Here is a 25,656-nt window from a genome sequence, read left to right as displayed (position 1 = left end):
GCTCTTTACCAGCGAGGACTCTGTTTTGATTACTTGCTATTACTGTGGTGCCTATAAAAGTGCCTAGCATTTAATTTATGCTTAAAGTATCTACTGAATGTTGCAGTTGAATACCTAACTGATTAAAAAAAAAAAACATAAAGTAGGGGCACCCGGGTGACTTAGTTGATTAGGCATCTGCCTCTTGATATTGGCTCAGGTAATGGTCTTGTGGTCCTGGGATTGAGCCCTGCATCGGGCTCCACACTATGCGGAACCTGCTTGGGATTCTCTTTCTGCCCCTCCCCTGCTCATGCTATGCTCTCTTGTTCTTTCTCTCTCAAAATAAATAAACAGAAGTCTGCTCCTTCATTGTTAAAAAAAAAAAAACAAACAACAGCAAAGTAAAGAAAAAGAAAAGAAAGGAAAAGAAAAAAGGAGCAGAGGGATGAAAGGATTAATTCTGGTGTGTTTTCTTTTCCCTGGCTCTTGCCTTTGGCATTTTTATTTTTCTTCATGTTTGGTTGTACCTGAGTCAAAGTAAATCTGCACACGATCCAACCAGGCTCCACTAAGCATGGATTGACCACAGACAGGGCCAGGCTCAGCACTGAAGTCCTCCTACATAAAGCCCTTCTGCAAAGGCAGCAGGCCTGGGGATTCAGTGCATGTCTGTGTGCCTGCATGTGAGATCTTTTAGCTCAAGATACACTGTCCCCATAGCCTTGTTTGCTGATACACACGTGTGGTTTTCCCTGAGGTCAGAAGTTTCTAATAAAGCAACAGGGCCTTGGTCTGTCCTGAAAAGCCACAGCTGGACTTCCAGGAAGCAGCTGGTGTCAGGGCAGACATTTCCCATCACATTGGCTTCTACTGGCCCACTTGACACTCAAGTCCAGAGTCCTTGGAATATCTGGGTCTCCTGGGCCCAAGAGCCTCTTTATTTCTGGTTGTGCCTTCAGTGAGACTCCTGGAGCCCCCCACCCCACCAGACCCTGCCTTGTGAAGCCTCCCTGGCCAATGGGGGTAGTGGGTCTTCTCTCCACTGCTGCTGCTGCTGTGGCTGTGTAAACAGGCCTACATCTTCTAGATGGAGAGGGACAAGTGCAGTGAAGGAAGGAAGTCTGTAGGCTGTGTCAGTGCATCACCTCTAAAGATTGTGAGACTCCTGAACACAGGGACTGCATCTATCCTATTCACTGGTCTTTCCCCAGCTCCCATCATGGCACCTGGCACGTACTGGGTGCTCACATAAATGTTTTTGCAAAGCTGAATAGACCCTGTGAGGGCATCATTATTGGTCCCATTATACAGCAGCAGCAGCCCCCAGTTATACCTTCCATTTCTACCATGCCTGCCACACTTGTAATCACCTTTTAGGTTCACTCCGTTTCTTGCCAGACTGTAAACTCCAGGAGTGGAGGGATTGTGTTTTACTTGCTCAGTTCTGTATCCCCAGAAGTGCCTGGCACAGAGGAGATGCTCAGCAAATATTTCTTGAATAAATGGATGGATGGATAGATGGATGGATGAAGCTCAGTCACATCATGTATTTTGTCTAAGATTACACAGCAGAACCAGTTAAACCCAGTCTCTCCAACCAGGGTGTGAACTCCATGAGTCCTGGTTTTTTTTACCACAGGATCCTTGGCACTATGACCAGTTCCTACATATAGTAGATGCTCAATGAAAAATAATGAATGAATGACTTCAAAGACTGAGCTTTTAAAATTATTATTATTTTGCCACACTTTTTAAGAGACATGGGACCTTATGTGCAGACACATCACAAGTCCCATTTTGAGAGATGGCAGAATTTAAAGATACAGGCCGTTTTGCAATAGCAAGGATCAAAGGCAGGGCAAGAGGAGCAGGTTGATTGAAGTGTGAGCTCCCTTTTCTGTGGCTGGAGCACTAAACTGCATCACCTACAGCCATCAGGAAGTGAGAGCCGCAGAGCACAGGGTTTCCAGCTGCCTATCACTGAGACATCAGGGTCAAGGAGGCCAACAGAAGCAGAGGCAGCCAGACCTTGAGGAACCCTGCAAAGAAAGCAATTATAGGGCTGCTGCTAACACGGATGTGTTTTTGTGCAAAACTAACATTAGGTGCCTCCTCTAGACTGACCAGTTAGGAAAGGATACCCTCTCTGGGCTGATCAGTTAGAAAAAGGAAACTTCTTTCTCTTGATCTGCTCTGAAATCCAATTAGAGAAAGGTGCCACTCAGAGTAGAAAAATAGAGAAAGGTGCCCTCTCAGGTGGACCAGAATGAAGAAGACAGCCTTTCCTCTGGCATTAGGAATGGCATTGGTAGCCCCTCAAAAGGACACTGATGTGCAGGGCCCAACCTACTCAAGCATCCTTTGTAACCTTGAGATATTCACAGAGGAGAAGCCTCTTAGGAACACCTTAGATCTCCAGCTCCAAGGTCACTGGTACAGGGTTGGACTAGCTCAGGTAAAACACTAGGTTGGTGTAACAACTCCTTCAGATCTAGATACCAGGAGCCAAGAAGGGCAACAGTTACATTAATTCACTTTTCATCCATATTTTCAGACAAGTCAGTCAAAGGCCATAAAATGCCACCTGTCCCTGGCCTTTGTCATCAGAGAAGCAGAGAAACAGGGTTTCTTGTTTGTCTATTGTGTTAATCCTGGGACTAAGCATTGTCTTTGGCATGTAGTAGCACTGAACATATATTTGTTACCTGCTGAGTGAATCCTGAAAATAGTGTTAGAGATAAATCACAAAGCTTCAGGAAGTGCCCAGGATGCAGATCTAGTGTGTGCATGTCTACTAGGTATAAGTTTGTTTAACTGTGTGTGTGTCTGTACCTGCAAATATGCATGTGTGCACCTCTAGCTGTCTGTGCATCTGTGTGCACAAATATGAATATATGCATGTGACCTGGTGTGCGTGTGTCTGTGTGTGTGCAAACATGTCTGGGTGATGTACATTCTGGGGTGCCTGTCTATGCATGCCTGTGTCTGTGTGCACATGTGCACTAGTGGGGGACAGCATACATATATGTGCATATGTACATCCCCAGGACCAGGCATTTCCACAGGTGCAGTCACCTCTTCAGAGCTCAGGCCAACCAGGCCAGGTGCTCCAGCACATCCTGGGCTTATAGATAAAAGCCCCAGAGGAAGGTTCTCGTGGATGTCCCCTGAAAAGGGGACCTGAACTTACCCAGGCTGCTGGAAGCAGCCCTTGAGACTACGGCCTGGACATCTGTAGATGGAAAGAGAAGGATCAGTGTGAGGAGAAGGCATGCAGTTGGCAAAAATCCTGAGAGAAAGCCCTTCAATTTGCTCTTCTCCTTGCAGCCAGAGTAGTCTTTTTAAAACCCGGGCCTGATCATGTCATTTCCCTGCTTTTGAACTTTCAGGGGTTCCCCACTACTTTCAGGAGAAAGGCACCAAAACTTAGCAACAACTGTAAGTCCCCACATGGTCTGGACCCCACTACATCAGCTTATCCTATACCAACATCCTCTTCTTTCCAGCCTGCCCGGCCTTTTCTCAGTTCCTCTAGCAGGCTGAGCTACGTCCCACTACAGACCCTTTGCCCATGCTGTACCCTCTGTACCCTGAGATTCCCTTCCCCTCACCCCTTTTCCCTGACCCCTCTTAGTTAATCCCTCCTCAGTTGAATAATGTCTGCTCCAGTGGTCTCTAAGTTCCATGTGAACCAGATCTGTGTCTGCTTTTGCTCACCACAGGATCCCCAACCACTAGTATAGGGCCTAGTACACAGGAGGCACAAGAACAAATTTGTGCAACAGAAAGAACACATGACTCGGAACTGGTAAAAGGAAGGCAGCTTATAGTCCACCTTGCCCCACAGAATTGACTTGCTCCAGTTCTGAACATAGTAAGATCCACATGTTGAGTTCTGTCATTCCTCCTCATCTCCAGAGAATATTCCCCACCAGGAGCATGGGAGGAGGGAGTATCTTTCTTACTTTTCCGTGTGATGGGACCCAGGTTCAGGACATGGGTTTGGTCTATGATGCCCCCGCTGCGGAATCTGGTCCCAGAGCAGGTCTGCAGGAAGAGGGCAACAAGGAAACCCTTCCATGAGGGAGACTGAATGTGGTCCTGCCGTGGGGAATGGGTTCCACTCCTCACAAGGGCATCCTCCTGCCTCAGTCTGGGGCTTGAGGATGGTCAAAGCAGGGGTTGTCAGGAAATCTGCATACCTGGGCTCATGCCCCACCTCTACCATTTGTTAGGTATATGATCTTAAGCAAGTTACCAAAGTTCTCTGAGTGGCTCATATAAGGAACTAATAAAATTCCTCCCCTTTAGTTACTGCAAAGAATTAAAAAATTAACACAGATAAGGTGCACCTGGTGCTTTAAAATGTCAGCTTCTGTTATCAGAACACAAGCCTGCAGATAAGCCAGAGCATTTACCAGCCAGTTGCAATGCACTGATCTCGCCTGATTTCCCAACAGCTTAGGTCTCTTACCTGGCCACGCCCACCCCGTCTTACTGCTCATTCTATTCCTGGACTAAAAGAGAAACACAGCCAAAATGTTTATTTTCTTTTAGACCTTGTGGCCAGATGTCTTTGGTTATTGGAGATGGGCGAGGGGGAGGTCATGGCAAGCAGCCTGAGGGAGGAAAAGGCAACTCACAGGTTTGCATTTTTCATCAACAGTGTCGCACAGATAGACTTCACAGTGCAGATAGACCAGGTCATAGTTCCCAGCAAAACGGAACATCTGGACAGAAAATCGGCCCTGAGGGGACTCCCCATTCTCCACCACCTGGATGGTTGAGTCCTTAGTGCGTGGACATCTGGGAGATTTAAGTCATAAAACATGGTTGGTTAAACAAGTACTCTATGGCCAAACTTCCTGCACTTGATCTTAGCCAAAAGGCCGAGAAGCAATTATGGCCAAACTTCTGGGTTCAACTCTCACTCCTCCCCCTATTATTTGCTGTGTGTCCTTGAGCAACTTAATCTCTCTGTGTCCCAGTCTCCCAGTCTGTATACAGGGAGTACTATTTGTAACCCATTTCATAAGATAGCTGTGAAAATTAAGCCAGTTAACTTTTCAAAGTGCTCACTATAGTATATGACACATAGTAGATGCTACATATATATGATGGTGAAGTAAAACTGTGGTCAGCACAGAGTTGAAACTATGTAATGAAGTCAGCTTGGTTTCCTAGGAAATGACATTCAGGATCCTTAGCTACCATTCCTTTGCTATCTTTTATGTAGGTGGCTCTAACTATAACAGTGGGCAACTTCCAAGTCCTGAGGGGCAATGACCAAATGGGAGTGTGTGTGTATGTGTGTGTGCCCATCTGTAAATGCACACAATGGCACCTGAACTCAAAACTGCACCTGCAATGACTCATGTATGTGCTGGGCTGGATCAGGACACATGGGCAGACAAATTGGGCATCTTCTCTGCTATTTTACATGATTTGCTCAGAATTGATTTAGGAGAGGGGCTGAATGCTGATTGCACAGAGGAAGAACTGAGAAGGGACCTCTTTGCTTTGTGTCCCCCACAATTCAGATCTGATTGCAAAAGTGCACACTCCACTTGGCAAAATAAAGGCCCTGAGGTTAAGGGGACCCACTGCCTGAAAGACCCATACATACAACCTGAGCAGGGCATCCAGCCCCTCTTACTGTCTCCCCAGCCGGCTCCTCTTTACACATCCTGAGATGTTTGACATCTCTCTCAGACTGGTGGTCCCCAATCCAGCTCCCACACATGCCCAGACAGAAAAACAAAGGCACATCCAGCATTTCTTCCTGCTTCTTTTTCAAAACTTTCCAAGCGTTCCACAGCGTACATATTCAACTGCACATATGCTCATTTCATATATGAGAACATGAATAGTCAGACAGATGAGATGGCTTGTGTCTCTGGCAAAGAAACAGCAAAGCCAAGATGTGAACCCAAGTCTCCATGATGGCCCAATCAAGATCATGCCAACCCTTTCCCAATTTTTTTTTGCCTTACCTAGAAACCACCTTCATGTATGTTTTCCTGTGTTTCGCAACATCTGTATTATTATCTACTTACTATTTTCATCAAATACATGTAAATTTTTATTGGAATACATCAGTTTTTTCAGAAGAATCTTCAGATCCTGACCACAAATGGCAAACCAGTATCGCTTGCCATAAGCAAAACATGACCATTTACAGATAAATACAAAGTAAAACAGTGCTATTAAATTTTAGTTAGCTACTGTCACAGCTAAAGGCCCTAAAACAGACTTCTGCTTTCTTTCTGCTGCAAAGGGGATTAGCAAATAACAGAGAAGTGTAAATGTCAGATGAGCACCCAACTGAGACTTTTCCCTTGATGTAATTAGACACATTCTAAGAACTGAATCAGGAATAGGTCACTGTCTTCCTGACTGTGCTACTAAAATTGCAAATGCCTCTCCCCTTTTCCTGCTTTGGGTTTTTCCTGTAGCTCCATTACCACTGACATGCTATGGATTTCATCTTGGTTAATTATTGGTCTCCCCCCACCCCTTGGAATATCAGCTGTATGAGGGCATAGAGGTTTGTCTGTTCTATGCACTGTGTTATCCACAGAGCCTGGTACACAGTAAGCTTCCAGAAACATCTGTTCCATTTTGAATGACAGTGTGAATTACTTTCTCACAGTGTGGCCCATGGTTCTCCAATGCCTCTGGAGTAAAAAGCAGCACTTCTGTGTCCTCCCTTTTACAACTGGCCCTTGATTAACTGTCTCCAGTGCACTCCTCCCAGCCAAGTCCTGCTTGCTTGTCTCCTGCCTTGGGTGGGTGCACCTTTCAGTCAGGTTTCTTAACCTTTTCTTGAGTCCTGGACACCTCCAGCCTTCTGGTAAAGCCCATGCATCCCTCCTCAAAAATAATGTTTTAAACACATAAAGTACCTAAGATTATAAAGGAAACCAGTTAAATTGAAGTGTAGTTCTCAAAATATTAAAATATTTGATATATATATTATATATTTACATATCTATTATAACAATTTTTTAACGTTTATTTTTTTATTTATTTTTGAGAAACAGAATGTGAGTGGGGGAGGGGCAGAGAGAAAGGGAGACACAGAATCCAAAGCAGGCTCCCGGCTCTGAGCTGTCAGCACAGAGCCCGACGTGGGGCTCAAACTCAGGAACTGTGAGATCATGACCTGAGCTGGTCAGGATGCTTAACCGACTGAGCCATCCAGGTGCCCTTTTACATATCTATTATATATAAATACATACTGATAATTAAATAATTTCTAGTAGAAACTGTAATATTTTAGTAACTGAAAAGTATTAACATGTGCAAATGTCCTGCTAATACTTTCATGATTTGTTGCCTATGTTCATAGTGGATGGTAATGTTAGATTTTCAGCTAGAGATGAACAAAAATAAAGATGTACTTTTCCCCAAATCCCAATCCAGAGATTGCCCCGTTCTGCCCTGGAATTCCATCCAGGAGCCTCACCTGTCCTGGATGATGAAGTACCTCAAGGGGTCTGTGGCATTGCCGCTGGGTGTGGCATAGCAGTTGGTCATCAGCAGTGCAAACCGGGACAAGTCACCCCCATCCAGCATGGTGCCCACGTAAAGAAAGGCCTCTGTGGCCAGGGTCACGGAGGAGCCTTGGTAGGGCTGTGTGTAGGCAGGGCTCTGGAAGAGTGCCATCCGCACAGTGAACATGCCTGTTCCACCCACGCTGATGTTTAGGGTGCTACAGGGAGAGAGGGGCTGGTGAGAAAACCAGATCTGAGAACAGCAACACATGGCCCACCCTTTCTGGTCTGTAGTCCTGGGCAGTCCCTGGTAGCTCTCTGCATTTTTATCCAGCAGTAGGACTGGAACCCACCATCACTGCAATGGTTGCAAACTGCAATGAGCAGACATGGGTCACCTGAGGATCTTGTTAAAATGCAGGTTCTGGTTTGGTAGGTTTGGGTCGGGCTGAAGGTTCTACATTTTTAACAAGCTCCCACATGTTGCTGTTGCTGCTGATCCATAGATCACATTTTTTGTAACATGTCTACCCCCCTCACATGGTAGCCCTTGCCTTTAAGAAGTGCAATAAACAAATTCTCAAGGGAGTCACCTACATTTCTTCTTTGGTCTCAACCTGGAACCGTTAAAAGGGAGACTATGAGTCCTACAGGCCTAAGTCAGAGTTCTGGTTCTATCTACAGCAGAAGACAGGGGTTTTGTAAATTTGTAAATTTATTTGTGGTTACAAATAAACCACATTGAAAATAGCTACACTGATGTAGACTTCACAGGATGAGCCAATAAAGGACATTGTAAGACTGATACCCTAGAAACAAGGTGTATGATAAAAACGCAGTAATGCAGAAGTCCATGTTATAAGTGAGAAGTGGGTTGTTGGCTTGGACTCAAATTTGGAGTAAGGCAAGATTCCCAGCTCAAAGCAGAGACACATCTGCACACAGATGTTTTGCTCCCTGAAGTCTGTCAGGCTGAGACATGGCCACCACATTGCTTCAGTGAACTGCTTGACCAGATGATGACCCATCCAAAGGCAGACAATGAGCAACCTTCTTCCCCCAAGTAAGCCAGGCACCCTCATCAGTGCCTAGTGCCCAAAGAGCATGTAACCATGGGTGAGCTTCATAATTAAGGCCATGGTAGAGTGGGGACTCTGGGCCTGATGGCCTGGGTTTGAATCCCAGCTCTGTCACTTAACTAAACTCTACTTTCGGACAAGTTCCTCAACCTTCTCTGAGCCTCAATTTCCACATCTGTATAATGGGAATAATAATAATAGTAATACCTATACCTCTTAAGGTGCTCTAAGATTTCACTGAGATTTCCTGTAGAGCTGTTAGCACAATGCCTGACATATAGTCAGCTCTTGATAAATGCTTGTTCTAATTACAACTGTAATTTTTCCAACATCAGCATCATTGGCTTGTGAGTCATCCTACTCAGAGATTTTCAGTTTTGTTTGGCAACAGGATCCTTTCATTATTTTTTTAAATAATAAAACCACATGTGGCACCCATTATAGGTGGAACGTCTCTGGTTCACCTTGTAGGCATCCCCAAAGGCACTTCCTTAAAGACCCTGAAACCCCAAGAGGCATAATTTTAAATCCCTCTTTAGTCAACTCCTTCTTTGTACAGAGAAGGAAGGAAACAGAGATTCAAATATGGCATATGATTTATATATCATATAAATAGCAGGTCTGGACCAGGAGCCCTCTCTCCTTCCGTCTGGTCCAACCACCCTGCCCCTCTGATAAGCCAGAGGCCCTAATATTTGATTTACATATGCAAAGCACTATTGTGCTTCTAATAAAGTACTGCTAAGTCCATTTCACTGAAGACCATCACCCAGGGTGGGGCTATCAATTTCCAAAGCCATCTTGTTAGTATGTGACAGAGCCTGGATTTGAATCTGGGCTCCAGTATTCCCAGTTGGGCTGTATTCCATTGGGAATGCTGGCTCCCAGTACCCCCACCCAGCTCCTTATGGCTGGCAGTTGACAGGGAAACTGAGGACCTGGTGGTTAAGGGGTCGTGGGGTGGAGCCAGCCAGGGACACCAGGGACCCTCTCTGGCCACACCTGACCATTGGCTGCAGGGAGGTCTTCAAGCTGACTTTCATGTCCAGAGGGTAGGAGCACGCAAAGTTGATTTTGATGTTGAGGTCACGGATGACGATCTCATCTGCCAGGTAGAGGGTGTTGCTGTACGTGGCATGGGTTTCATTCCTCTGTGTTGGGGGGTGGGAGTGGGAGAAAGGGGCATGAGAATCTGAGTAGGATTCAAAACCAAATGGGTTTCTCTAGGTACCTGTGAGCTGTCCTCCCAGCTGTCATAATCAAAAGTTATAACAACAGCAGCCATCTATGAGCATGCATCACGTGCTAGGTCCTGAGCGAAATGTTCCTCCGGCATCACTGTATTGGCCCCTTCAATGACCCTAAGCTCTACTATCTCCTGCCTCATGATGAGGAGATGGGGCTTCATAGAAACCGACTAACTCTGAGTAACTTGCCCACAAGACGTGGGATCTAATAAGCCTGGGCTCTTCCACTTAGGCCATGTTTCCTCTCTCATACACTAAAAAGACTAAAAACCATGTCCTGACTCATTGTTAATGCTGGAATTTTAAACGCTACATGCAGCAAATGACAACTTCCTTCTTCCTTTCTTTTGTCTTCTTTCCTTTTCTTTCCAGGGGATGAGGGAGTTGGGGAAGCAGTGTTCACTCAAACATTGACCTCTGGGTCCCTTTTGAGGAGGTTTCTGTAGGTGAAGTCCTGGTTCTCTAGACACCAGTGGTGCAGACCTTGCCTCCCAGGATCACCCAAGATAGACAGACCTGCTTCTGAGCCCAGTGCCAATACCTACTGGCTGAGAAGAATTTCTTTCCTGTAGAGGCCCTTCTGTTCCCATCTGTAAAATGGGGAACTGTCATCAGGATCATTCTCTTTATTTGAAGCTAACATTTATTAAGCACTTACACTGTGCCGGTCACTGTCCTAATCACTTCACATACAATAACTCATTTAATCCTCTTAAAAATCCTATGAAGTAGGTACTATTATCCCATTTTATGGTTGAGGAAACTGAGGCACAGCCAGGCTCATACAACTGGGAAATGATAAAGCTAGGGCTTGAACCAGGCAGTGCTCTCACCCTGTCTCACACTGACCAGCACATACCGTCATCACTGTCCCACAGGGGCCATCCCTGGCTGGGGTCACCACAGATATCCAGTCCCGGTCTCCCCTCTCAATGAAGCCTGAGCACTGGCTGTCACGCAGGTACATGAAAACTTTCTCAAAGCCCAGGCTCTTCAGCTGGCACTTGCTCAGGGACACCTTGATGTCATTGGCCCCACACTCCAGCCTGCGCTCCAGGTGGGAGAGATCTGAAATAGGCAGGGAAGGTGGGATTGGAAGCCAGTGACCACAATTCGGGGTCCACCACATCTCCAGGCCCTGGGCCCAGTTGGTTGGGCTATCCACCACCTGGAGGGCACTCAGATTAGCCTCTGTCTGTTCTTGCTGTGGTCTTCCCTATCAGAGGGACTGAGACACAAGATTGGACTCAGTATCTCTGGGTGGATTCAAGTGGCCATCCATCAGCCCCTTGTTAACCCTCTATGTGTTTTGATCCATTCACCCCCCAGCATTAAATACATTGAATCTCAGTAAGACAAAACAAAACAACACATTAATTATAGTATCTTTCCATCCTTTCTGTATCAAAGAGATAGTCCTCACTAGTTACTAATGTTTTTAATGCTCTGCACTTACTAATTTCCCTTTCAAAACAACAGAGTGCAGATATCAGGCTAAGTGTTTGGGGAACAAAATAACATCTAGCTGGATTTTTTTTTTTTTTACTTTAAAATTGAAGTATTACACAGCTGCTAGAATTTAATAATTTTCTTTTCTTGTATTCATTTTTACTGTTACCTTCTATCGAAAGTGTTACTTGCCACAGATAGATGCAGTAGTGACCATCAATGTCCCAAGTTTATTTCAAAGAAGAAGGATTCAATCAATTTAAAGAAAAACAAGTTACTAATAAAAATCCCAGTATAAGCTAGTACTTGCATAAAGAAAAATTGTAAAATTGGAACTTGGATGTGACTAAAATCATGACTGAAGTTTGGGAGATACTTTCCTGCTTCAATCATTGTACGTATGGGGAATCTGAGGCTCAGAGATGGCCAGAGCCCTGCTATGGGTCTTCCAGGGGTCAGTGGAAGAAACCGCAGGCTGGTCACCAGTCCTGTGTTCTTGGGCTGCAGAACTTTGGCTTAGGTAGTCTTTGGCCAACAGGTAGCAGCTTCCCCTGTCCTGCTGTGGTGTGGGGGCCTCAGAAAGAAGGTGGGGGTAAGGAGGTCCCTCAAGCTCTGGGAGCTTTGGGGCCAACTAAAATGAGACCAGGAGCCTAGAGAGCTTCTGCTGGTTTTAATAGATATTACTGGACCTTCTTTTCACTCAAATTGGATGATATGTATCACATAGGACTATGTCCCTCCCCCAGTTGCTGACATTTCTCAACCCCTTGCCTCCTCCCACTGGCCTCACCAGTGATGTTGAAGTCCTGTTTGCACTGGCAGCTCCATGTGCCATCATCCGTTTTGCAGTCCTCGTCTATACTGCACTCCTCACACGTCCCCAACACAGAGCTGGGGTCTGCAGAGTCACAGACACAGACAGTCAGCAGGGATGCTCCCCAGGCTCCTGTGGTGCCCACCCAGGCCTGGAGTGGAGGTGGGGGTGGGGGGAAGATGCCCACTTACCTGTGCAGTAGGCCAGATAGCACTCGGGGGGCGCGGTCAGGTTGTAGACGTAGTAGCCAGCACAGGCCTTCACTTGGACAGGTGCGTCCCACAGGCAGCAGTGGCCCCTCCAGTGGGCGCAGGCCGTGCGGCTCACGATGCCCTCATCACTGGACGGGTGTGTGCCGTTGAGCCACATGGGCGCAGCTGTATTGCAGCTCAGGACCGGCACGCAGGTCTCGGCCAGGCGCACGCCGCCCTGCCCCACAAAGCGGTACCAGCCGCTCAGGCCTGAGTCACAGGTGTAGCCTGCCCCGTACTCAAAGCTGCGCCAGTACTCATCCAGGATGTGGTGCACCTGGCATGGGTCCATGCACACAAGCGTGTCGCCCTCAGGCACGCAGTCCAGTCCTGGCCCGCAGGAGCCTGGGGAACACTCACAGTGCCACCCATCACCCCAGTAGCCAGCAGGGCACACGCATGAGTAGTTGCCTTTGTGGTTGATGCAGGTGGCCAGGGCGTGGCAGCGGCTGAGTCCCGGCTCAGCACACTCGTCCACGTCGGTGCAACCCAGCCCAGGCATCAGGCGGAAGCCGTCAGGGCAGGTGCACAAGTAGGAGCCCAGCATGTTCACACAGATGCTGTCCTCGGAGCAGTTGTGTGCCCCAGAAATGGCACATTCGTCCAGGTCCACGCACATAAGGCCGTCACCGGTGAAACCCACCTGGCAGGAGCAGGTTGTGGCAACCCCTTCCTCCAGGCAGGTGGCATTGCTGTGACATTCAGAGCAGCTTACTGCGAACAGAAGAGCCCAGCCTCAGAGTAGGGACAGCTGGACCAGTGGTGACCAAGAGAGTCCTCCTATATCCCTTTGGGTACCATGTTCTTTAGACTTGGTCCCTGGAGGACTCCCTCCTAAACAAATAAACAAAACTCCCCTTATGATTCCACTGTTCATTCTTCTGTGTTAAGCATTGCTTTCAAACTGTGTCTTCTTTTAAAATATCCATGTTTCTACATCCAGAGGAATAATACAGAGTTCTTGACACTTTGGTAGGATTTAGGTGACCCTGTCACCCCTTCCCCACTTTTGAACATTTAATGCCTTTTGCTCAGATCTTCCCTGCCTCCTCCCTGAAGACTTCCCCAACTCTCCCTGACAGGGGCAGTCACACTTTGTGTGACATCCTCCATGACAATAAAAGCCATAAAGATAATGAGCTGTTGTTTATTAAGCACTTAAATTGGGATGTGTGCTTTTCACTCATTATCTCATTGAATCCTCCCCAATGGCCCCTAGGGGATTGCTTCTGTGTTTACCCTTATTTTAAAGATGAGCAAACTGAGGTTCAGAGGGTTTAAGCCATGTGCTCTGTTGGTAAAAGCCAGGACACAAACCCAGGTGGCAGGACCACAGAGTATATACTCTTAACCAGGACACTGAAATGGCATTTATTGTGCCCTCGAGTACTCCAGCTCATGGGTGGTGCCCAGCTCCCTTTTCCATGGAGAAGCTGAAAGCTAGATGAGGGTGATGTAAGACCCAATGGAATGACCTCTTAAGAATGCAAGGGGAGGTATTTGGGAGCCACTTAGGTGTTTCAAACCCCCTGTGTGGTTAAGTATGTTCCTGACTTTCCAGTAAAGTGGCAGGGGACCTTAGTGGTATTCCAGACTCTTGCGTCTCAGTGTGTGATCTAAGAACCACAGCATTAGCATCACCTGAGAGCTTGTCAGAAACGCTGAATTTCAGGCCCTACCCAGAACCCACTGAATCAGAGCCTGCATTTTAGCAAAATTCCCATCTGAGTGCTATATACATTAAAGTATCAAAATGTATTTAGAATAAATCAAATTCCAATCATGACAGGAGAGAGAGCATGACCTCCTCTGCTAACAGTGGCATTGTTCCCTACACACACACACACACACACACACACACACACACACACACTTACTTGCTTCTGAGGTTTCAATGGTGACAGCTGTTATGACCCAAGAGGTTACCACCACTACCATCCGCATCAGGGTCAGAGAAGAAAGCCGCCCCATTCCTTCTGCTCTTCACAGCTACTTCTGATCTGGGGAAGACCTGCCCAAAAACAAGGACAGGTTGACCCCCTGGGTTTTCCTCCCAGTCTCTGATGCCTGGAGTCCTGTGAACAGAGATGGATGGGATAAATGCATGATCTAACTCCCCTCCCCACAGTTGGGAGGAGTGCTTTGGTTGTGCACTGCACAGCTCCAGAAGATGCCATTTATATGAACTACAAAAAGTGTGCAGTGCTGTGGCCCTTGCTTTGGTGGTTTTCTCATCTGTGACCCCACCCTTACTCCCACCCGCATGCCATCCTCTGCTCCCCAAGTCTCAGTGCATCTGGAAGAACTGAGTCTCATTTGGAACAGGAGGCAGCAAGATAGGGTAGAATGTTCTGGACTCACCATCATAGGAGGCAGCTTTGGGTTTTAACAGCCAACTGCTGATCCCTGCTGGGAAACTTTCAGCTTGCCCAGATCCATTTATTTATTCAACAAACATTTATTGAGTAGCTACCTTGTGCCAAACAGGGAGCTACACACCAAAGAAAACAATGAACAGGATAGGCAAGATCCCTGACTTCATGCAACTCACATATCACAAAGAAATAGCTTGAGATAAGAAACTCGAGAGGCGATTAACCCTCACAATGGATTTTAATGTTTCCAGAGCAGTCACTTATTATTTCACTCAATTGGTGAAATAATCCTAGGTGGATACTACTAATACTACCCTAATTTTTCCAGCAGCAAAGTAGGGTAGCATGGTGGTTAAATGTGCGGGACTTGGAGCCTGTAACAGGGATCCAAATCCCTGTTTTACCAACCACTAACAGTGTGACTTTCGGCAAGGTATTTCATTTCAGGAAGAATTTGTTTTCTCATCTATGAAATATGGATCATTGCTTCCACAAACTGAGTGCCTGTGATGTGCCAGGCTTAGTCTGAAGTCCCTGTGATCAAAGAACTTGTGTTCTAGAGTGGTATTTTCCAAGCCTTTATGACTAGGATCTGCTATAAAGAAAATATTTTTTGCCATAAATTGGTACAGTTGTTGGGGCACCTGGGTGGCTCAGTCAGTTAAGCATCTGACTTCAGCTCAGGTCATGATCTCACAGTTTGTGAGTTCGATCCCCATGTCACGCTCTGTGCTGACAGCTTAGAGCCTGGATCCTGCTTCAGATTCTGTGTCTCCTTCTCTCTCTGCCCCTCCCCTGCTCACGCTCTATCTCACAAAAATATATTTTTAAAAAGTTATAAAAAGTTAAATTGGTGCAGTTGCTTGTGTATGTGCCTGCACACACACACACACACACACACACACACACACACACTAGAAGTTTTATAAAAAAAAATCTTATCGTTACTGTGTATGTTGCTTGTTGACATTGTCTATAGTATTTAGTTAAAAGAAGATTTTGGATATAATCCACAAATTATTTCATGATCCACTAATGGGTTGTGATCTATACTTTGAAAACACTGTGGTGGGTAATAACTGACTGCATATTGTCATGGGTATTAACTAAGATGATATATTCAAAGCAGGACCTAGCACAGAGCCAATGCTATTGTTCACTGCTATATTCCCAGTGCCTGGTACATAGCAGACACTTAACTAACATGCATTGAATGAGTGAAGAAATAGTAGTCATTGTTATTAGAAAAGCACAGAGCACAGCCTCAAAGAGAGGGAGACTGGCCAACCAGAGATAATGAAGCCAATTATCAACAGAGGAAGGACTCACTCTAGGTCTGACCTTAGTGTCTAATCTTTTGATTTTCTTCTCCCTTCTCCCAAGCAGAATGGGAATTAGAAGACAGGTAGGTGGGAAGAAGTGGCTAGAAGAAGAGAGAGCTGTAGATAGCCTTACCTGAAGCCAGAAAGGTAGAATTAATCTGTTTACAAGTATGTGCCTACTATATATACATCTACCCCTGGCTGGCAGTCTTTCCTCCAATTATCCTCTGGTTCTGTTTCTTGAGATTGTTTTCTTGAGGGTGGAATATTTTCCCCTTTGGGCACAGTTTTTTCCTTTCCTAGGCTGCCAGGTTGTTGTTCTTTTTCCTAATATGTAGACACCCCAAATGATTGACATTGGGGGTCAAACTTGTGCCTGCAAATACAAGGCCTCTGTTTTGCACCTTTTGACATAAAGAGATTCCTGAGTTAGAAATTAACTGGAAAAGCAGTGCCAAGGTACTAGGCTTTTTCTTGCTCAATGAGAAGGACAAGGTGGACTCAAGGAGCCAAGCAGAGGCCAGTATCCCAAGCCAGGCTGTCCTGGGAAGAAAAGAGGTGTTTTTGTTTTTGTTTTTGTTTTTGTTTTATTTGAGAGAGGAGGCAGGACAGAGAGTGGATGGTTGGGGAGAGAAAATCCTAAGCAGACTCCATGCTCAGAAAGAGCCCGACATGGGGCTGGTTCCCACGACCCTGGGTTCATGACCTGAGCCAAAATCAAGAGTCAAATGCCCAACCTACTGAGTGACCCAGGAGACCTAAAAAAGGGGTGTTTATTGTCCCCATTAGGACATGTACCTGTGGCCATTTGGGTTCCCTACCCTGGAGAAGGCACCCTTTAGAAGCACACTCCATCCTCACGGGCTCAGCAAGGTCTTCGATGGTCTAGGCATGGCAGGAGAGGAGCTGAAAATACTTGAAGGTCAGAGCCAGAAGATAATTCAGACATCACTGCACCAGACCCACTCTGTGAAACAAAGATTCTGAGTTCCGATGAGGACAGGCCCCTTGGGAGGTGGATAACTTCGTGACTGGGTAGACTGACTTTTGAGTCAGTTGTTCTGGCTCTTGATCAGCCATTTATAGTATGCCAGAGGGCTCATTTCATAATCTTTCTGAGGTCATTTTTATTGTCTGTAAAGGTAAAGTGCCCATCTCCTAGAGTAGTTATGGTGATTAGAGGAGAAGATGTAAGGACAGACATGTAGTAACAATTCTACCCGCGGCAGTCACTGCCAATGCTGCTTTGCTGATGGACAGTCACAGGGGTAGGAAAAGGGAGAGCCCGGGCTCGACTCCATGACTCCTGACCCAGGCCCATGTAGATGACAGTTCAGTCTTAAGAGTCAGTCCCACTGAGAAAAATTGAGTATGTGTGAACTTGGGCTGAGTAGGAAATAGAACAATGACCCACTGCATGTACTTTTTCAGGATCTTTTTCATCCTGTCTCATTTAGTGGCAGGGTAACCATCAGCACTGTGCACTCATCTCCACAGGATAATTTTGTAGGAGTGAAATTTCTGGGTCAAAGAAGTGGTGCAGTTTTACAAATTTTGATACTTCTTCCCAAACAGCACCCCAGAGAGATTTTTAAAAATTATTTTATGGTCCCACCATAGTACCAACCCTGAACATTGTACACTTTCTTCTATCTTTGTCAAAAAAATAAGTGAGAAATCTCATTATTTACTTTTGCAATTCTTCAGTGAAAGGAGAAGTCATTGTCTCTTCATTTGTTGGTTATTTATTCTTTTCTAAACTGGCAGTTTGTTTGTGTCCTTTCCTTTTTTTTTTTCCTCCTATTGCTTAAGAAGAAAATAATCTTTTTCTCCATTTTGGATTGGGAATATCATTTCTGGTTGGTGCAAATGAGGCCCTGTCTAAACCCACATCCAGGTATCTTTAGGATTATCTAAAAGATTATCTAAAAGATCTAAAAGATATCCAAAACATTAAAATGGAGGCTCTGGGTGGCTCCTGGAGTTGTCTGGGCAAAGGCCACAGGCGGGACCTTTGTGTTGGAGACTATTCATAAGTCCAATAACCATATTTTTCTAGTTTCTCTGATGCTTTTACATCTTGGGGCTTTGCTGACCGTGGAGGGACTGCCCCTCCCAAGCTAACTAATTCCTACAGATAGCAATGGGCTGGCCTGAGATCTGCTTTTCATATGCAAACCAATCACCCAGAGTCCACCCCCACACCCTCCTTTTCCAGGACCCCTCACTTTCAGGGCCACTATTCCCTTGCCCTAATCACCCCAGTGCCAGACACCAGACAACCAGGGATGATTCCCAGGATTCCCAATTCCCACTTCCCAGGGCCCACTGAAATTTATTCAAACTAGCCAGTCCTCAACCTGCTTACCCTGCCTCTCCTCTTCCTTCCCATGGAAACCACAAGAAAGGCTCTTGCTCATCTTTCCCCCTCTCCCTTGACCTCCTGATTGACCTTGTGTGCCCCCTCCTGTTGGGATCTGTGAATATAATAAACTGTGTTTTCAATGGCATCTGTTTTCTCATCTATTGGCCTTGCAATACCTGAATAATAATAAAACCTACATTTTAAAACAATAAGCATCACCTGCACTCAGTGCAGCTGGATCGTCCTGTGGCGTTTCTCTAGTTGGATGTTTTTCCACTCTTTCTTCAAAATTCCCACCCTTTCTCGCCCCACACATTTAATGACATCACAGTGTACTCATGGGAGCCAGTAAGCAATGCCTCCCTTATCTTCTCCGTCTTCCTGTCTCTGGACTCATCTTCCACATCTCCTCTCCTGTCATGATGGAGGCAGCATCCTTCTTCCTGCACTGATAAGCATTTTTCCTCACCTTCGCTTACTCCTTCCTCCTGTAACTTCCTCTTCTTGGAGTCACTTGAGAGTATTCTCATCTGCTAGTCCCTTCTATAGAAACCTTCCTTTGACCCCACACTCCCTCCAGCCACCATCCTATTTTCCAACCTTTCATAGCCAAACTTCACAAAAGATTTATCTGCACACTTTCCACTCAAATTCACACTGATATGCTTCCTGATCTTCCAGCTCCATTGACTTTGCTCATCAAGATCACCAAATACATCCATGTTGCCAAATTCAATCACTTTTTTTTTTCTTTATCTTGCTTCCGGAAGAGTAGTCAAAAATATTTGTTTTTGAACAAACCTTACTCAATTTATCAGAAGTTCCCATTTTCTTGGAATGCTCTTCTCTCAACTTTTAAGCATGGGTAGGAGACTTGATCTTAATAATCTTGACAACTGTCACTTACTGAGTGCCTCTCTTGGGCCAGACACTGTACTGAATGCTTTTATGTTTATTGTGTCATACAATAATTGTTACAACACATATTACCAATAAGACTGTAGGTCAGAAAGATTAAGTTGCTTCCCTGAGATTACCCAGCTAGCCTGTGTTAAATCCATACTAAAGTGCATATCTTATTCAGATTTACTCCTGTGATGCATTGCACTCCTTGGGGATAAAAAACATTCCATGCTTAGCAATGAAAGGTAGGTGGTTTTGGGTCCTTTTTTCAGGTAATGAAGCTAAAGTGTGAAGAAATTTGAAAAATTGATTAAACAGAATACAAAGGATTTTTGTGAGAGTGCTGTGTATTGGGAGGGAGTAGAAAATGAGTCAAGGGGGAAAGCCTTTCCAAGAGAGGGTCGCCACCAGCCTTACCTATAACTGCTTATCCCAGTCTGAGCCCCCACTTCATGAGGCCCCAAATACACGTGGGGGACTTGCAGGTAGCACATCCATTCTCTGGCTGGTGGCCAGTTAGGAACTCTGTTGCATGTGATTTATTCCTAGCAGCCTCCATGAACCCCTCCTTTGACCAGCAGCCACATAGCCTTAAGGCTGAGGCAGGTGAGTTTCACACCATGTCCTGAATACTAACACCTGCTCCTGTTGGGGCAGTCTGGCTCAGGTGAATTCCAGGGCCCCAGGCTGTTCCCTGCTTAGTCTGGATGTGGACACGCCAGGTTTGGGGGTGGGAGAAGGAGGTAGAGGAGCTGGTTGAGGAGCCTGAAGAAGTATAAACAGCCTTTCCCTCACATGATAGGTGGCAAGTAGAAAGGCCTAGATGGCTTGCAGAGACTTTGGTCGGTAAAATAATATGCCCCCTTTTTCAAGAGGAGCTCTGTTGCCACTTGGCCAAAATGATTAACACAAATTAGCAGCATGAGTCTGTGGTCAGCAGAATAATGACTTCCCAAGATGTCTGTGTCCTAGTCCCCAGAATCTGTGAATGTTACCTTACATCGCAAAGGGGACTTTGCAGTACCATTAAGTTTAAGACTTTGATATGAGGTTATCTGGGCAGGCCCATGAGCTAAGGGATGCAGGCAGCCCCCAGAAGCTAGAAAAGGCAAGTCAAGGGATCTTCCAGAGGGGACTAACCCTCATGACACCTTGACTTTGGCTCAGTGAAATTAACTTCTGATTTCTGGCTTCCAGAGCTGTAAGAGAGTAAGTTGGTACTTTTCGAGCCACTAAATTTGTGGTAATTTTTCAGAGCAATAATAGGAAACTAATATAGAATGTAATTTGGGTCTCCAGGCAACACTGTGTCAGCACCTGCCCCTTTTGGGATGACAGTGAAATCATGTATCTCAGAGATAGGGTGCTGGCTGAAATCAAATTTCATTTGATCCATGGATATTTATTACCTGAGCACCTACTGTATCCAAGCAGCATTCTAGGCATTAGGAATACAGTGGGGAAGGGAATAGACATATCTGCTCTCCAGGGACTTACCCAACAGTGGGGGAATCAAGCAGTATATTAGTGCACAGCAAAACAAGGTGCTTTCAAATGTTGGTATCTAGGAAGCCCTCTTTGAGGTGGTGGCATTTGAACTGAGGTTTGAAGGATAAAAAAGACATCTGCATGAAGATCTATGGGAGTGCATCATGTGTGCATTTAGGCAGAAGGAACAGCTGTAAGGAGAGAAAGCACTTGAACTGTTCAAGAATAGACAGGAAGTATGACTGGAGCCTAGAAAATGACAGGGAGAGAGAAGGGAACAGAAGAGATCTGTGGGGCCAGAAATTTCTAGGCCTGGAAGACATGGTGAGCAGACCAATCTCATTCTAAAAGGGATAAAGATGCCATTACAGAGTTAAAAAAAGGTAGTGTTGCAGGCTTTCAAGAATATGGCTTTTTAAAAGAATTTCAGCAGCTTTATGGAATAGGAGTGGGGGGTGGGCAAGGAACTACAGAATGGCAATAGAAGCACCATTGGAGAGACTTCCTTGGCTGAGAATGGTGGGTGGAGGTGGAGGGAAGTGGGTGGAGTCACATGAAGATAAGTGGCACGTGTCAGTGGACAGAAGTGGATGGAATCAGTGCGAGTGGGTGGAGTCACATGCGTTGGTAGAGTTACTTTTAGGGTAGTAAACAAAGGGGCTTGAGGATTATCCTAGCGCCTTGCTGCTTAAGATAGTGGGTCACTTACTGAAATATAGTAGACTGGGGACATGTTTGGGGCTGGATCTCTTTCTTACTGTGCCAAAATACAGCCTAAACAAATCAGTCCACTTCATTTGTAAGTTTTAGCCAAACTCTGGGGACTCCAACCTAGTGAAGGTGGTGTGTAGAGTGGTTAAATGTAGTCTCTGGAGTGAGAGTGCCTGGGATCATATCTCAAGGGCTTTCTGGCTATGTGGTCCTGACTGGTTGCTTAACCTCTCTTTGCCTCAGATCTCTCATCTGTAAAATGGGGATAATGAAAGTAATGTGAGAATTACATGACTGTGTGGCATGTTGTAAACACTCATTAAATGTTTCAGTTATGGCTTCGCTTGCAACCCTGAATTCCAGGTCAAACAGCTTTTCTAAGGCAGCACCAACCACACAAAAGAGGTAATGCAAAGAACAGGGCCAAAGACTTTCAGGAGTTTTTAATTATCCAGCTTCCACCCACTGCAATGATATATCATTTTTTTTAGAGCAGATCCACTTAGAAAATGATGCCAGGACCTGGAAAATGGCTCTTAGCTTTGGAGAAGCTACAGTTCTTCCTTCACTTTTGGTTTCTTCTCTTCTTTTGGAGGTCCCTTTGGCTTAGCCACTTTCTCCTCCTCCTCCTTGGCTGGTTCCTTTTGCCCAGCTGGTTCTTCCAGCTTTGTCACATTCTCTATCCCAGGCAACTTCTGGTCACGTAACTCTTTCTTGATAATAGGTACTTCCTTTTCCTCAGCTAATGCCTCCTCTTCTGTCACTTTACTTTGCTCAGTAGACAACAGCTATTCAAGAAAAGAAGGGAGGGAAGAAGTAGGATAAAGAAATAAAGAGGCAAGACATATGTGGTAATTGTGATTATAATTACCAAGTCTTCTTTTTCTGGAAATGCCCAGAGAGAGGCACTTGGAGCATCCTCATAGATGCCAGAGCCCAACTGTGGTTTTGCCCCTCTGGAAAGAAAGCCCTTGTGGAACCTCCTTCCTCCACTCTAAGGCCACACGTGTGGCTGCCCCAGCTCTAACTCCAGGGCTGGGCATGTGACCCAGGCCTATCATGAATCCCTATCCAGGACATTTCCTAGGACTACTAAGAAGTAGGTGCCTGCTTGCTTTTTTTTTTTAAATTTTTTTTAATGTTTATTTATTTTTGAGAGAAAGAGACAGAGCATGAGTGGGAGAGGGGCAGAGAGAGATACAGAACTGGAAGCAGGCTCCAGGCTCTGAGCTTTCAGCACAGGGCCCGACACGGGGCTTGAACTCACGAGCAGTGAGATGATGACCTGAGCTGAAGTCAAGTGCTTAACCGACTGAGCTACCCAGGCACCCCTTTTCTTTCTTTTTTTTAAAAAAATTTTTAATGATTACTTATTTTTGATTGATGGAGAGAGAGAGAGAGAGAGAGAGAGAGAGAGAGAGAGAACAAGAACAAGTGGGCAAGGGGCAGAGAGAGACTGAGACCCAGAATCCAAAGCAGGCTCCAGGCTCTGAGCTGTCAGCACAAAGCCTGATGTGGGGCTTGAACTCACAAACCATGAGATCATGACCTGAACCGAAGTCGGATGCTCAACCAAATGAGCCACCCAGGCACCCCTAGGCACTTGCTTTTTAAGCTGGGAAGATATTAGTTTAGAGCTGTGGGGAAATCTTTGACCCTCCATGGGGAAGTGACTGCTTGGGAATAAGGCCAACAAAGGTAAAACAGAGATGGGGAGACAGAAAATGAGTCTGAGCTTCTGAATCTACCTGATGTCCTAGCAGTTATATGGATTAAGTTCCCATTGTTGCCTAAACGAAAGAATCGTGTTTCTGATATTTGCAAACGAAAGGGTCCTAACTAATAGAGATGGCACCTTCCTGCAGATGGCCTCACTGAGGCAGGAACAGGATTCAGAGAGAATGGGGATTGTCATCTCATCCATTAGGAAAATAATGCCAGAGAGCTGGATCCTGTCAAGACATCTGGTTACTGACTCAGGAACAGAGGCCAGGGAAGCAACCTTAGGAGGCCTCAGAGCCTTTGTCTTTCCCTTCATTTCTAAAGTCTGCCATTTCTACTTCCTTGTAATAAGTGCCCTTGAAATAAAGTCATCCAAAATGGGTAGTTGTTCACCGAGTCGTCAATGATCTCCAGAGTACAAGATTATGGGACTCTTGGCACACCCTCTCCTAGTCCTTTGAGTTCTTGGTGTTCTATGTGAGACAGAATAATCCAGGTACTGCTGTTTCACCTTACCCCATCCTCATCCTCAATCCTGGTCTTGATTTGAGTTTCCAGGAAGTCAGAAAAGCCCTTCAGGGTATGTTCTCCCTTATACAATACAGCCTAGGAAGAAAATGGAACAAGGTCAAGACAATATCCTCTTCTTGCAAAATATTCAGGGATTGCTGTGTAAGATAAGTCCAGGGTCAAATTCCTAACAACCTGAGTATAGGGAGTAGGTTCTTTAACCTCTCTGAGCCTCCATTACTATGGCTCTAACATAAGAATAATAAAAACTCTTCCACCATAGGGCTATAATGTAGTGCTTCAGAGCACGGACCTCGGAGCATACTGTCAAGGTTCAAACCCTGTTTAATCTCTCTATGACTCAATTTTTCTATCTGTAATGTGAGGGTAACAATAGTACCTACCACATATGTTGTTATAAGAATTTCTATATGAATTACTATATGAAAAGCACTTAAAACAGTACCTGACTCTTAGTGAGTACTACATATAGTTGACATTATTATCATAACAAGAAGAATAAGAATAGTTCTTATTTTACAAAGCATCTGATCCATGATCATTGCTCAGTCAACACTAGTTCCCTTTCCTTTTTTAGTCTTTAAGAAGATTATGAAGCTGTTTACTGCCCACTGGTTGTCTAAACTCCCTTTCATATAACTAAAGACTTAAGATAGCTCCACCCTCTCAACTCAGCCTCATTTTGTACCACTCCTCCACATGCATCTTCTGTACCAGAAGGATGGCATCTCCTTCAGAGTGCTATGGCCACCCTTCTGCCCACATCCTCGTGCATATTATACTTCCTACGTGTAGTTCACATCCCTCTTCTAATCTGATTTAAATACTCAGCATTCTTCAAAATCTCATGTCTCCATGAAATATCTGCCTTCCAGAATCTGTCCCCTTCAATTCCAATTGCATGTAGAGGTGGGCCTACATCATGACTTCTCTCCCACACTCAGTCATACTCTTCTTGGGAGCAGGAATCTTGGCTTGCTTTGTTTTGATGGACACCCTTCTCCAGGTGCCAAAGCAGAGCAGCATGGAGAGTATGTTCCATGACATTGATGATGCTTGCTGATTATAATACTGAAGTGTAAAAGACATTAACTGCTTTTCTATCATGTGATTTTCCTTCTTCTCATAGCACCCCACCCTCAATATTCACGTGGAAATTCCCCCCACCTTATTCCATATAGTCTGGGTAGAGTTCAGTCCCAGTACCAGAGGAAACTGGGCCTGACTAATCAAGACACTCATATCAGCCTGACTACACTGACTGGGTAAGGGAAGAGCAGCTAACCCAAGCTGGACCCAATTACAGCAAGTCTTGGGACTTGTGGGGAAGCTAATGGAAAACACTCTTCAACCTGAACATGAGAGGATAATAGGGGCTTGAGCTGAGGATGAAGCTGTTTGGGTAGAAGGCAGAGCTGGAGATAGGGAGAAACTGGTTCTCTGATAATGACATAATGGCATTTCCAGGTATGTGGTTCCCAAGTGCTCCTCACTTGTTGAGAGTCGGTGGGGAAAAGCCTGAAGAAGGGGTACCGGTCCAAGTACATCGGCTGAATGTCATTTGCCGTAATGTCAATCTTGGCAATGGTGACTGTTGAGTGGTTTTGATACTTTCTGCCCAACTCCTGCAACACTGGGAAGAGTTCCTTACACTTTTCTGACCAGGGTGCATCTGAAAGAGAAGGGCCATTGCTCAAGTTCACACTAATAAAACTGAAAGTCAATACTACCCCCATAAACACCATCACCATATTTTACTAATGGTTCTGTTGCTTTGCAGATTTCACTCTTTCTTTTAACACTGTATTACATTATTTTACATTTCAATCACAGCACCTGGTCATTATTAAATAAATTAGAAAAAAACTGATATAGTCCCCTTCCACCCAGACACTAACACTTTAAGCATGCTGGGACATTT

The 25,656-nt window shown here is 45.4% G+C and overlaps 2 protein-coding genes across 3 annotated transcripts in view; both read right to left on the bottom strand.

The window, feature by feature from the left end:
* Positions 1 to 1,704: 1,704 nt before the first annotated feature.
* On the bottom strand, positions 1,705 to 19,233 carry UMOD (uromodulin). 2 transcript variants are annotated; one of them, XM_042971443.1, is made up of 13 exons: positions 18,600 to 18,670; positions 16,814 to 16,982; positions 14,196 to 14,393; positions 12,259 to 13,032; positions 12,044 to 12,151; positions 10,664 to 10,872; positions 10,350 to 10,394; positions 9,560 to 9,708; positions 7,451 to 7,696; positions 4,626 to 4,788; positions 3,948 to 4,029; positions 3,173 to 3,214; positions 1,705 to 2,021 (listed from the first exon to the last, which is right to left on the bottom strand). In XM_042971443.1, exons 3-13 carry the CDS (start codon positions 14,287 to 14,289, stop codon positions 1,960 to 1,962), a joined length of 1,974 nt encoding a protein of 657 aa, XP_042827377.1. In that variant the 5' UTR covers positions 14,290 to 14,393; positions 16,814 to 16,982; positions 18,600 to 18,670; the 3' UTR covers positions 1,705 to 1,959. The 2 variants fall into 2 exon arrangements, with proteins under 2 accessions (XP_042827377.1, XP_042827378.1); XM_042971444.1 differs by lacking the exons at positions 10,350 to 10,394; positions 18,600 to 18,670 and adding an exon at positions 19,182 to 19,233.
* A 2,677-nt stretch (positions 19,234 to 21,910) lies between these two features.
* The window catches only part of PDILT (protein disulfide isomerase like, testis expressed), a 43,079-nt gene continuing 39,333 nt past the window's right edge, over positions 21,911 to 25,656 (bottom strand). The window contains exons 10-12 of the mRNA XM_007087290.3: positions 25,229 to 25,407; positions 23,721 to 23,810; positions 21,911 to 22,270 (exon numbers count right to left, since the gene is read on the bottom strand). Coding sequence (XP_007087352.1) covers positions 22,034 to 22,270; positions 23,721 to 23,810; positions 25,229 to 25,407 — 506 coding nt within the window. The 3' untranslated portion in view covers positions 21,911 to 22,033. The remainder of the gene's footprint in view (positions 22,271 to 23,720; positions 23,811 to 25,228; positions 25,408 to 25,656) is intronic.

Source organism: Panthera tigris, chromosome E3, assembly GCF_018350195.1.
Source record: "Panthera tigris isolate Pti1 chromosome E3, P.tigris_Pti1_mat1.1, whole genome shotgun sequence".
NCBI lineage: Eukaryota > Metazoa > Chordata > Mammalia > Carnivora > Felidae > Panthera > Panthera tigris.
This window is presented reverse-complemented; position numbering and strand designations above follow the sequence as displayed.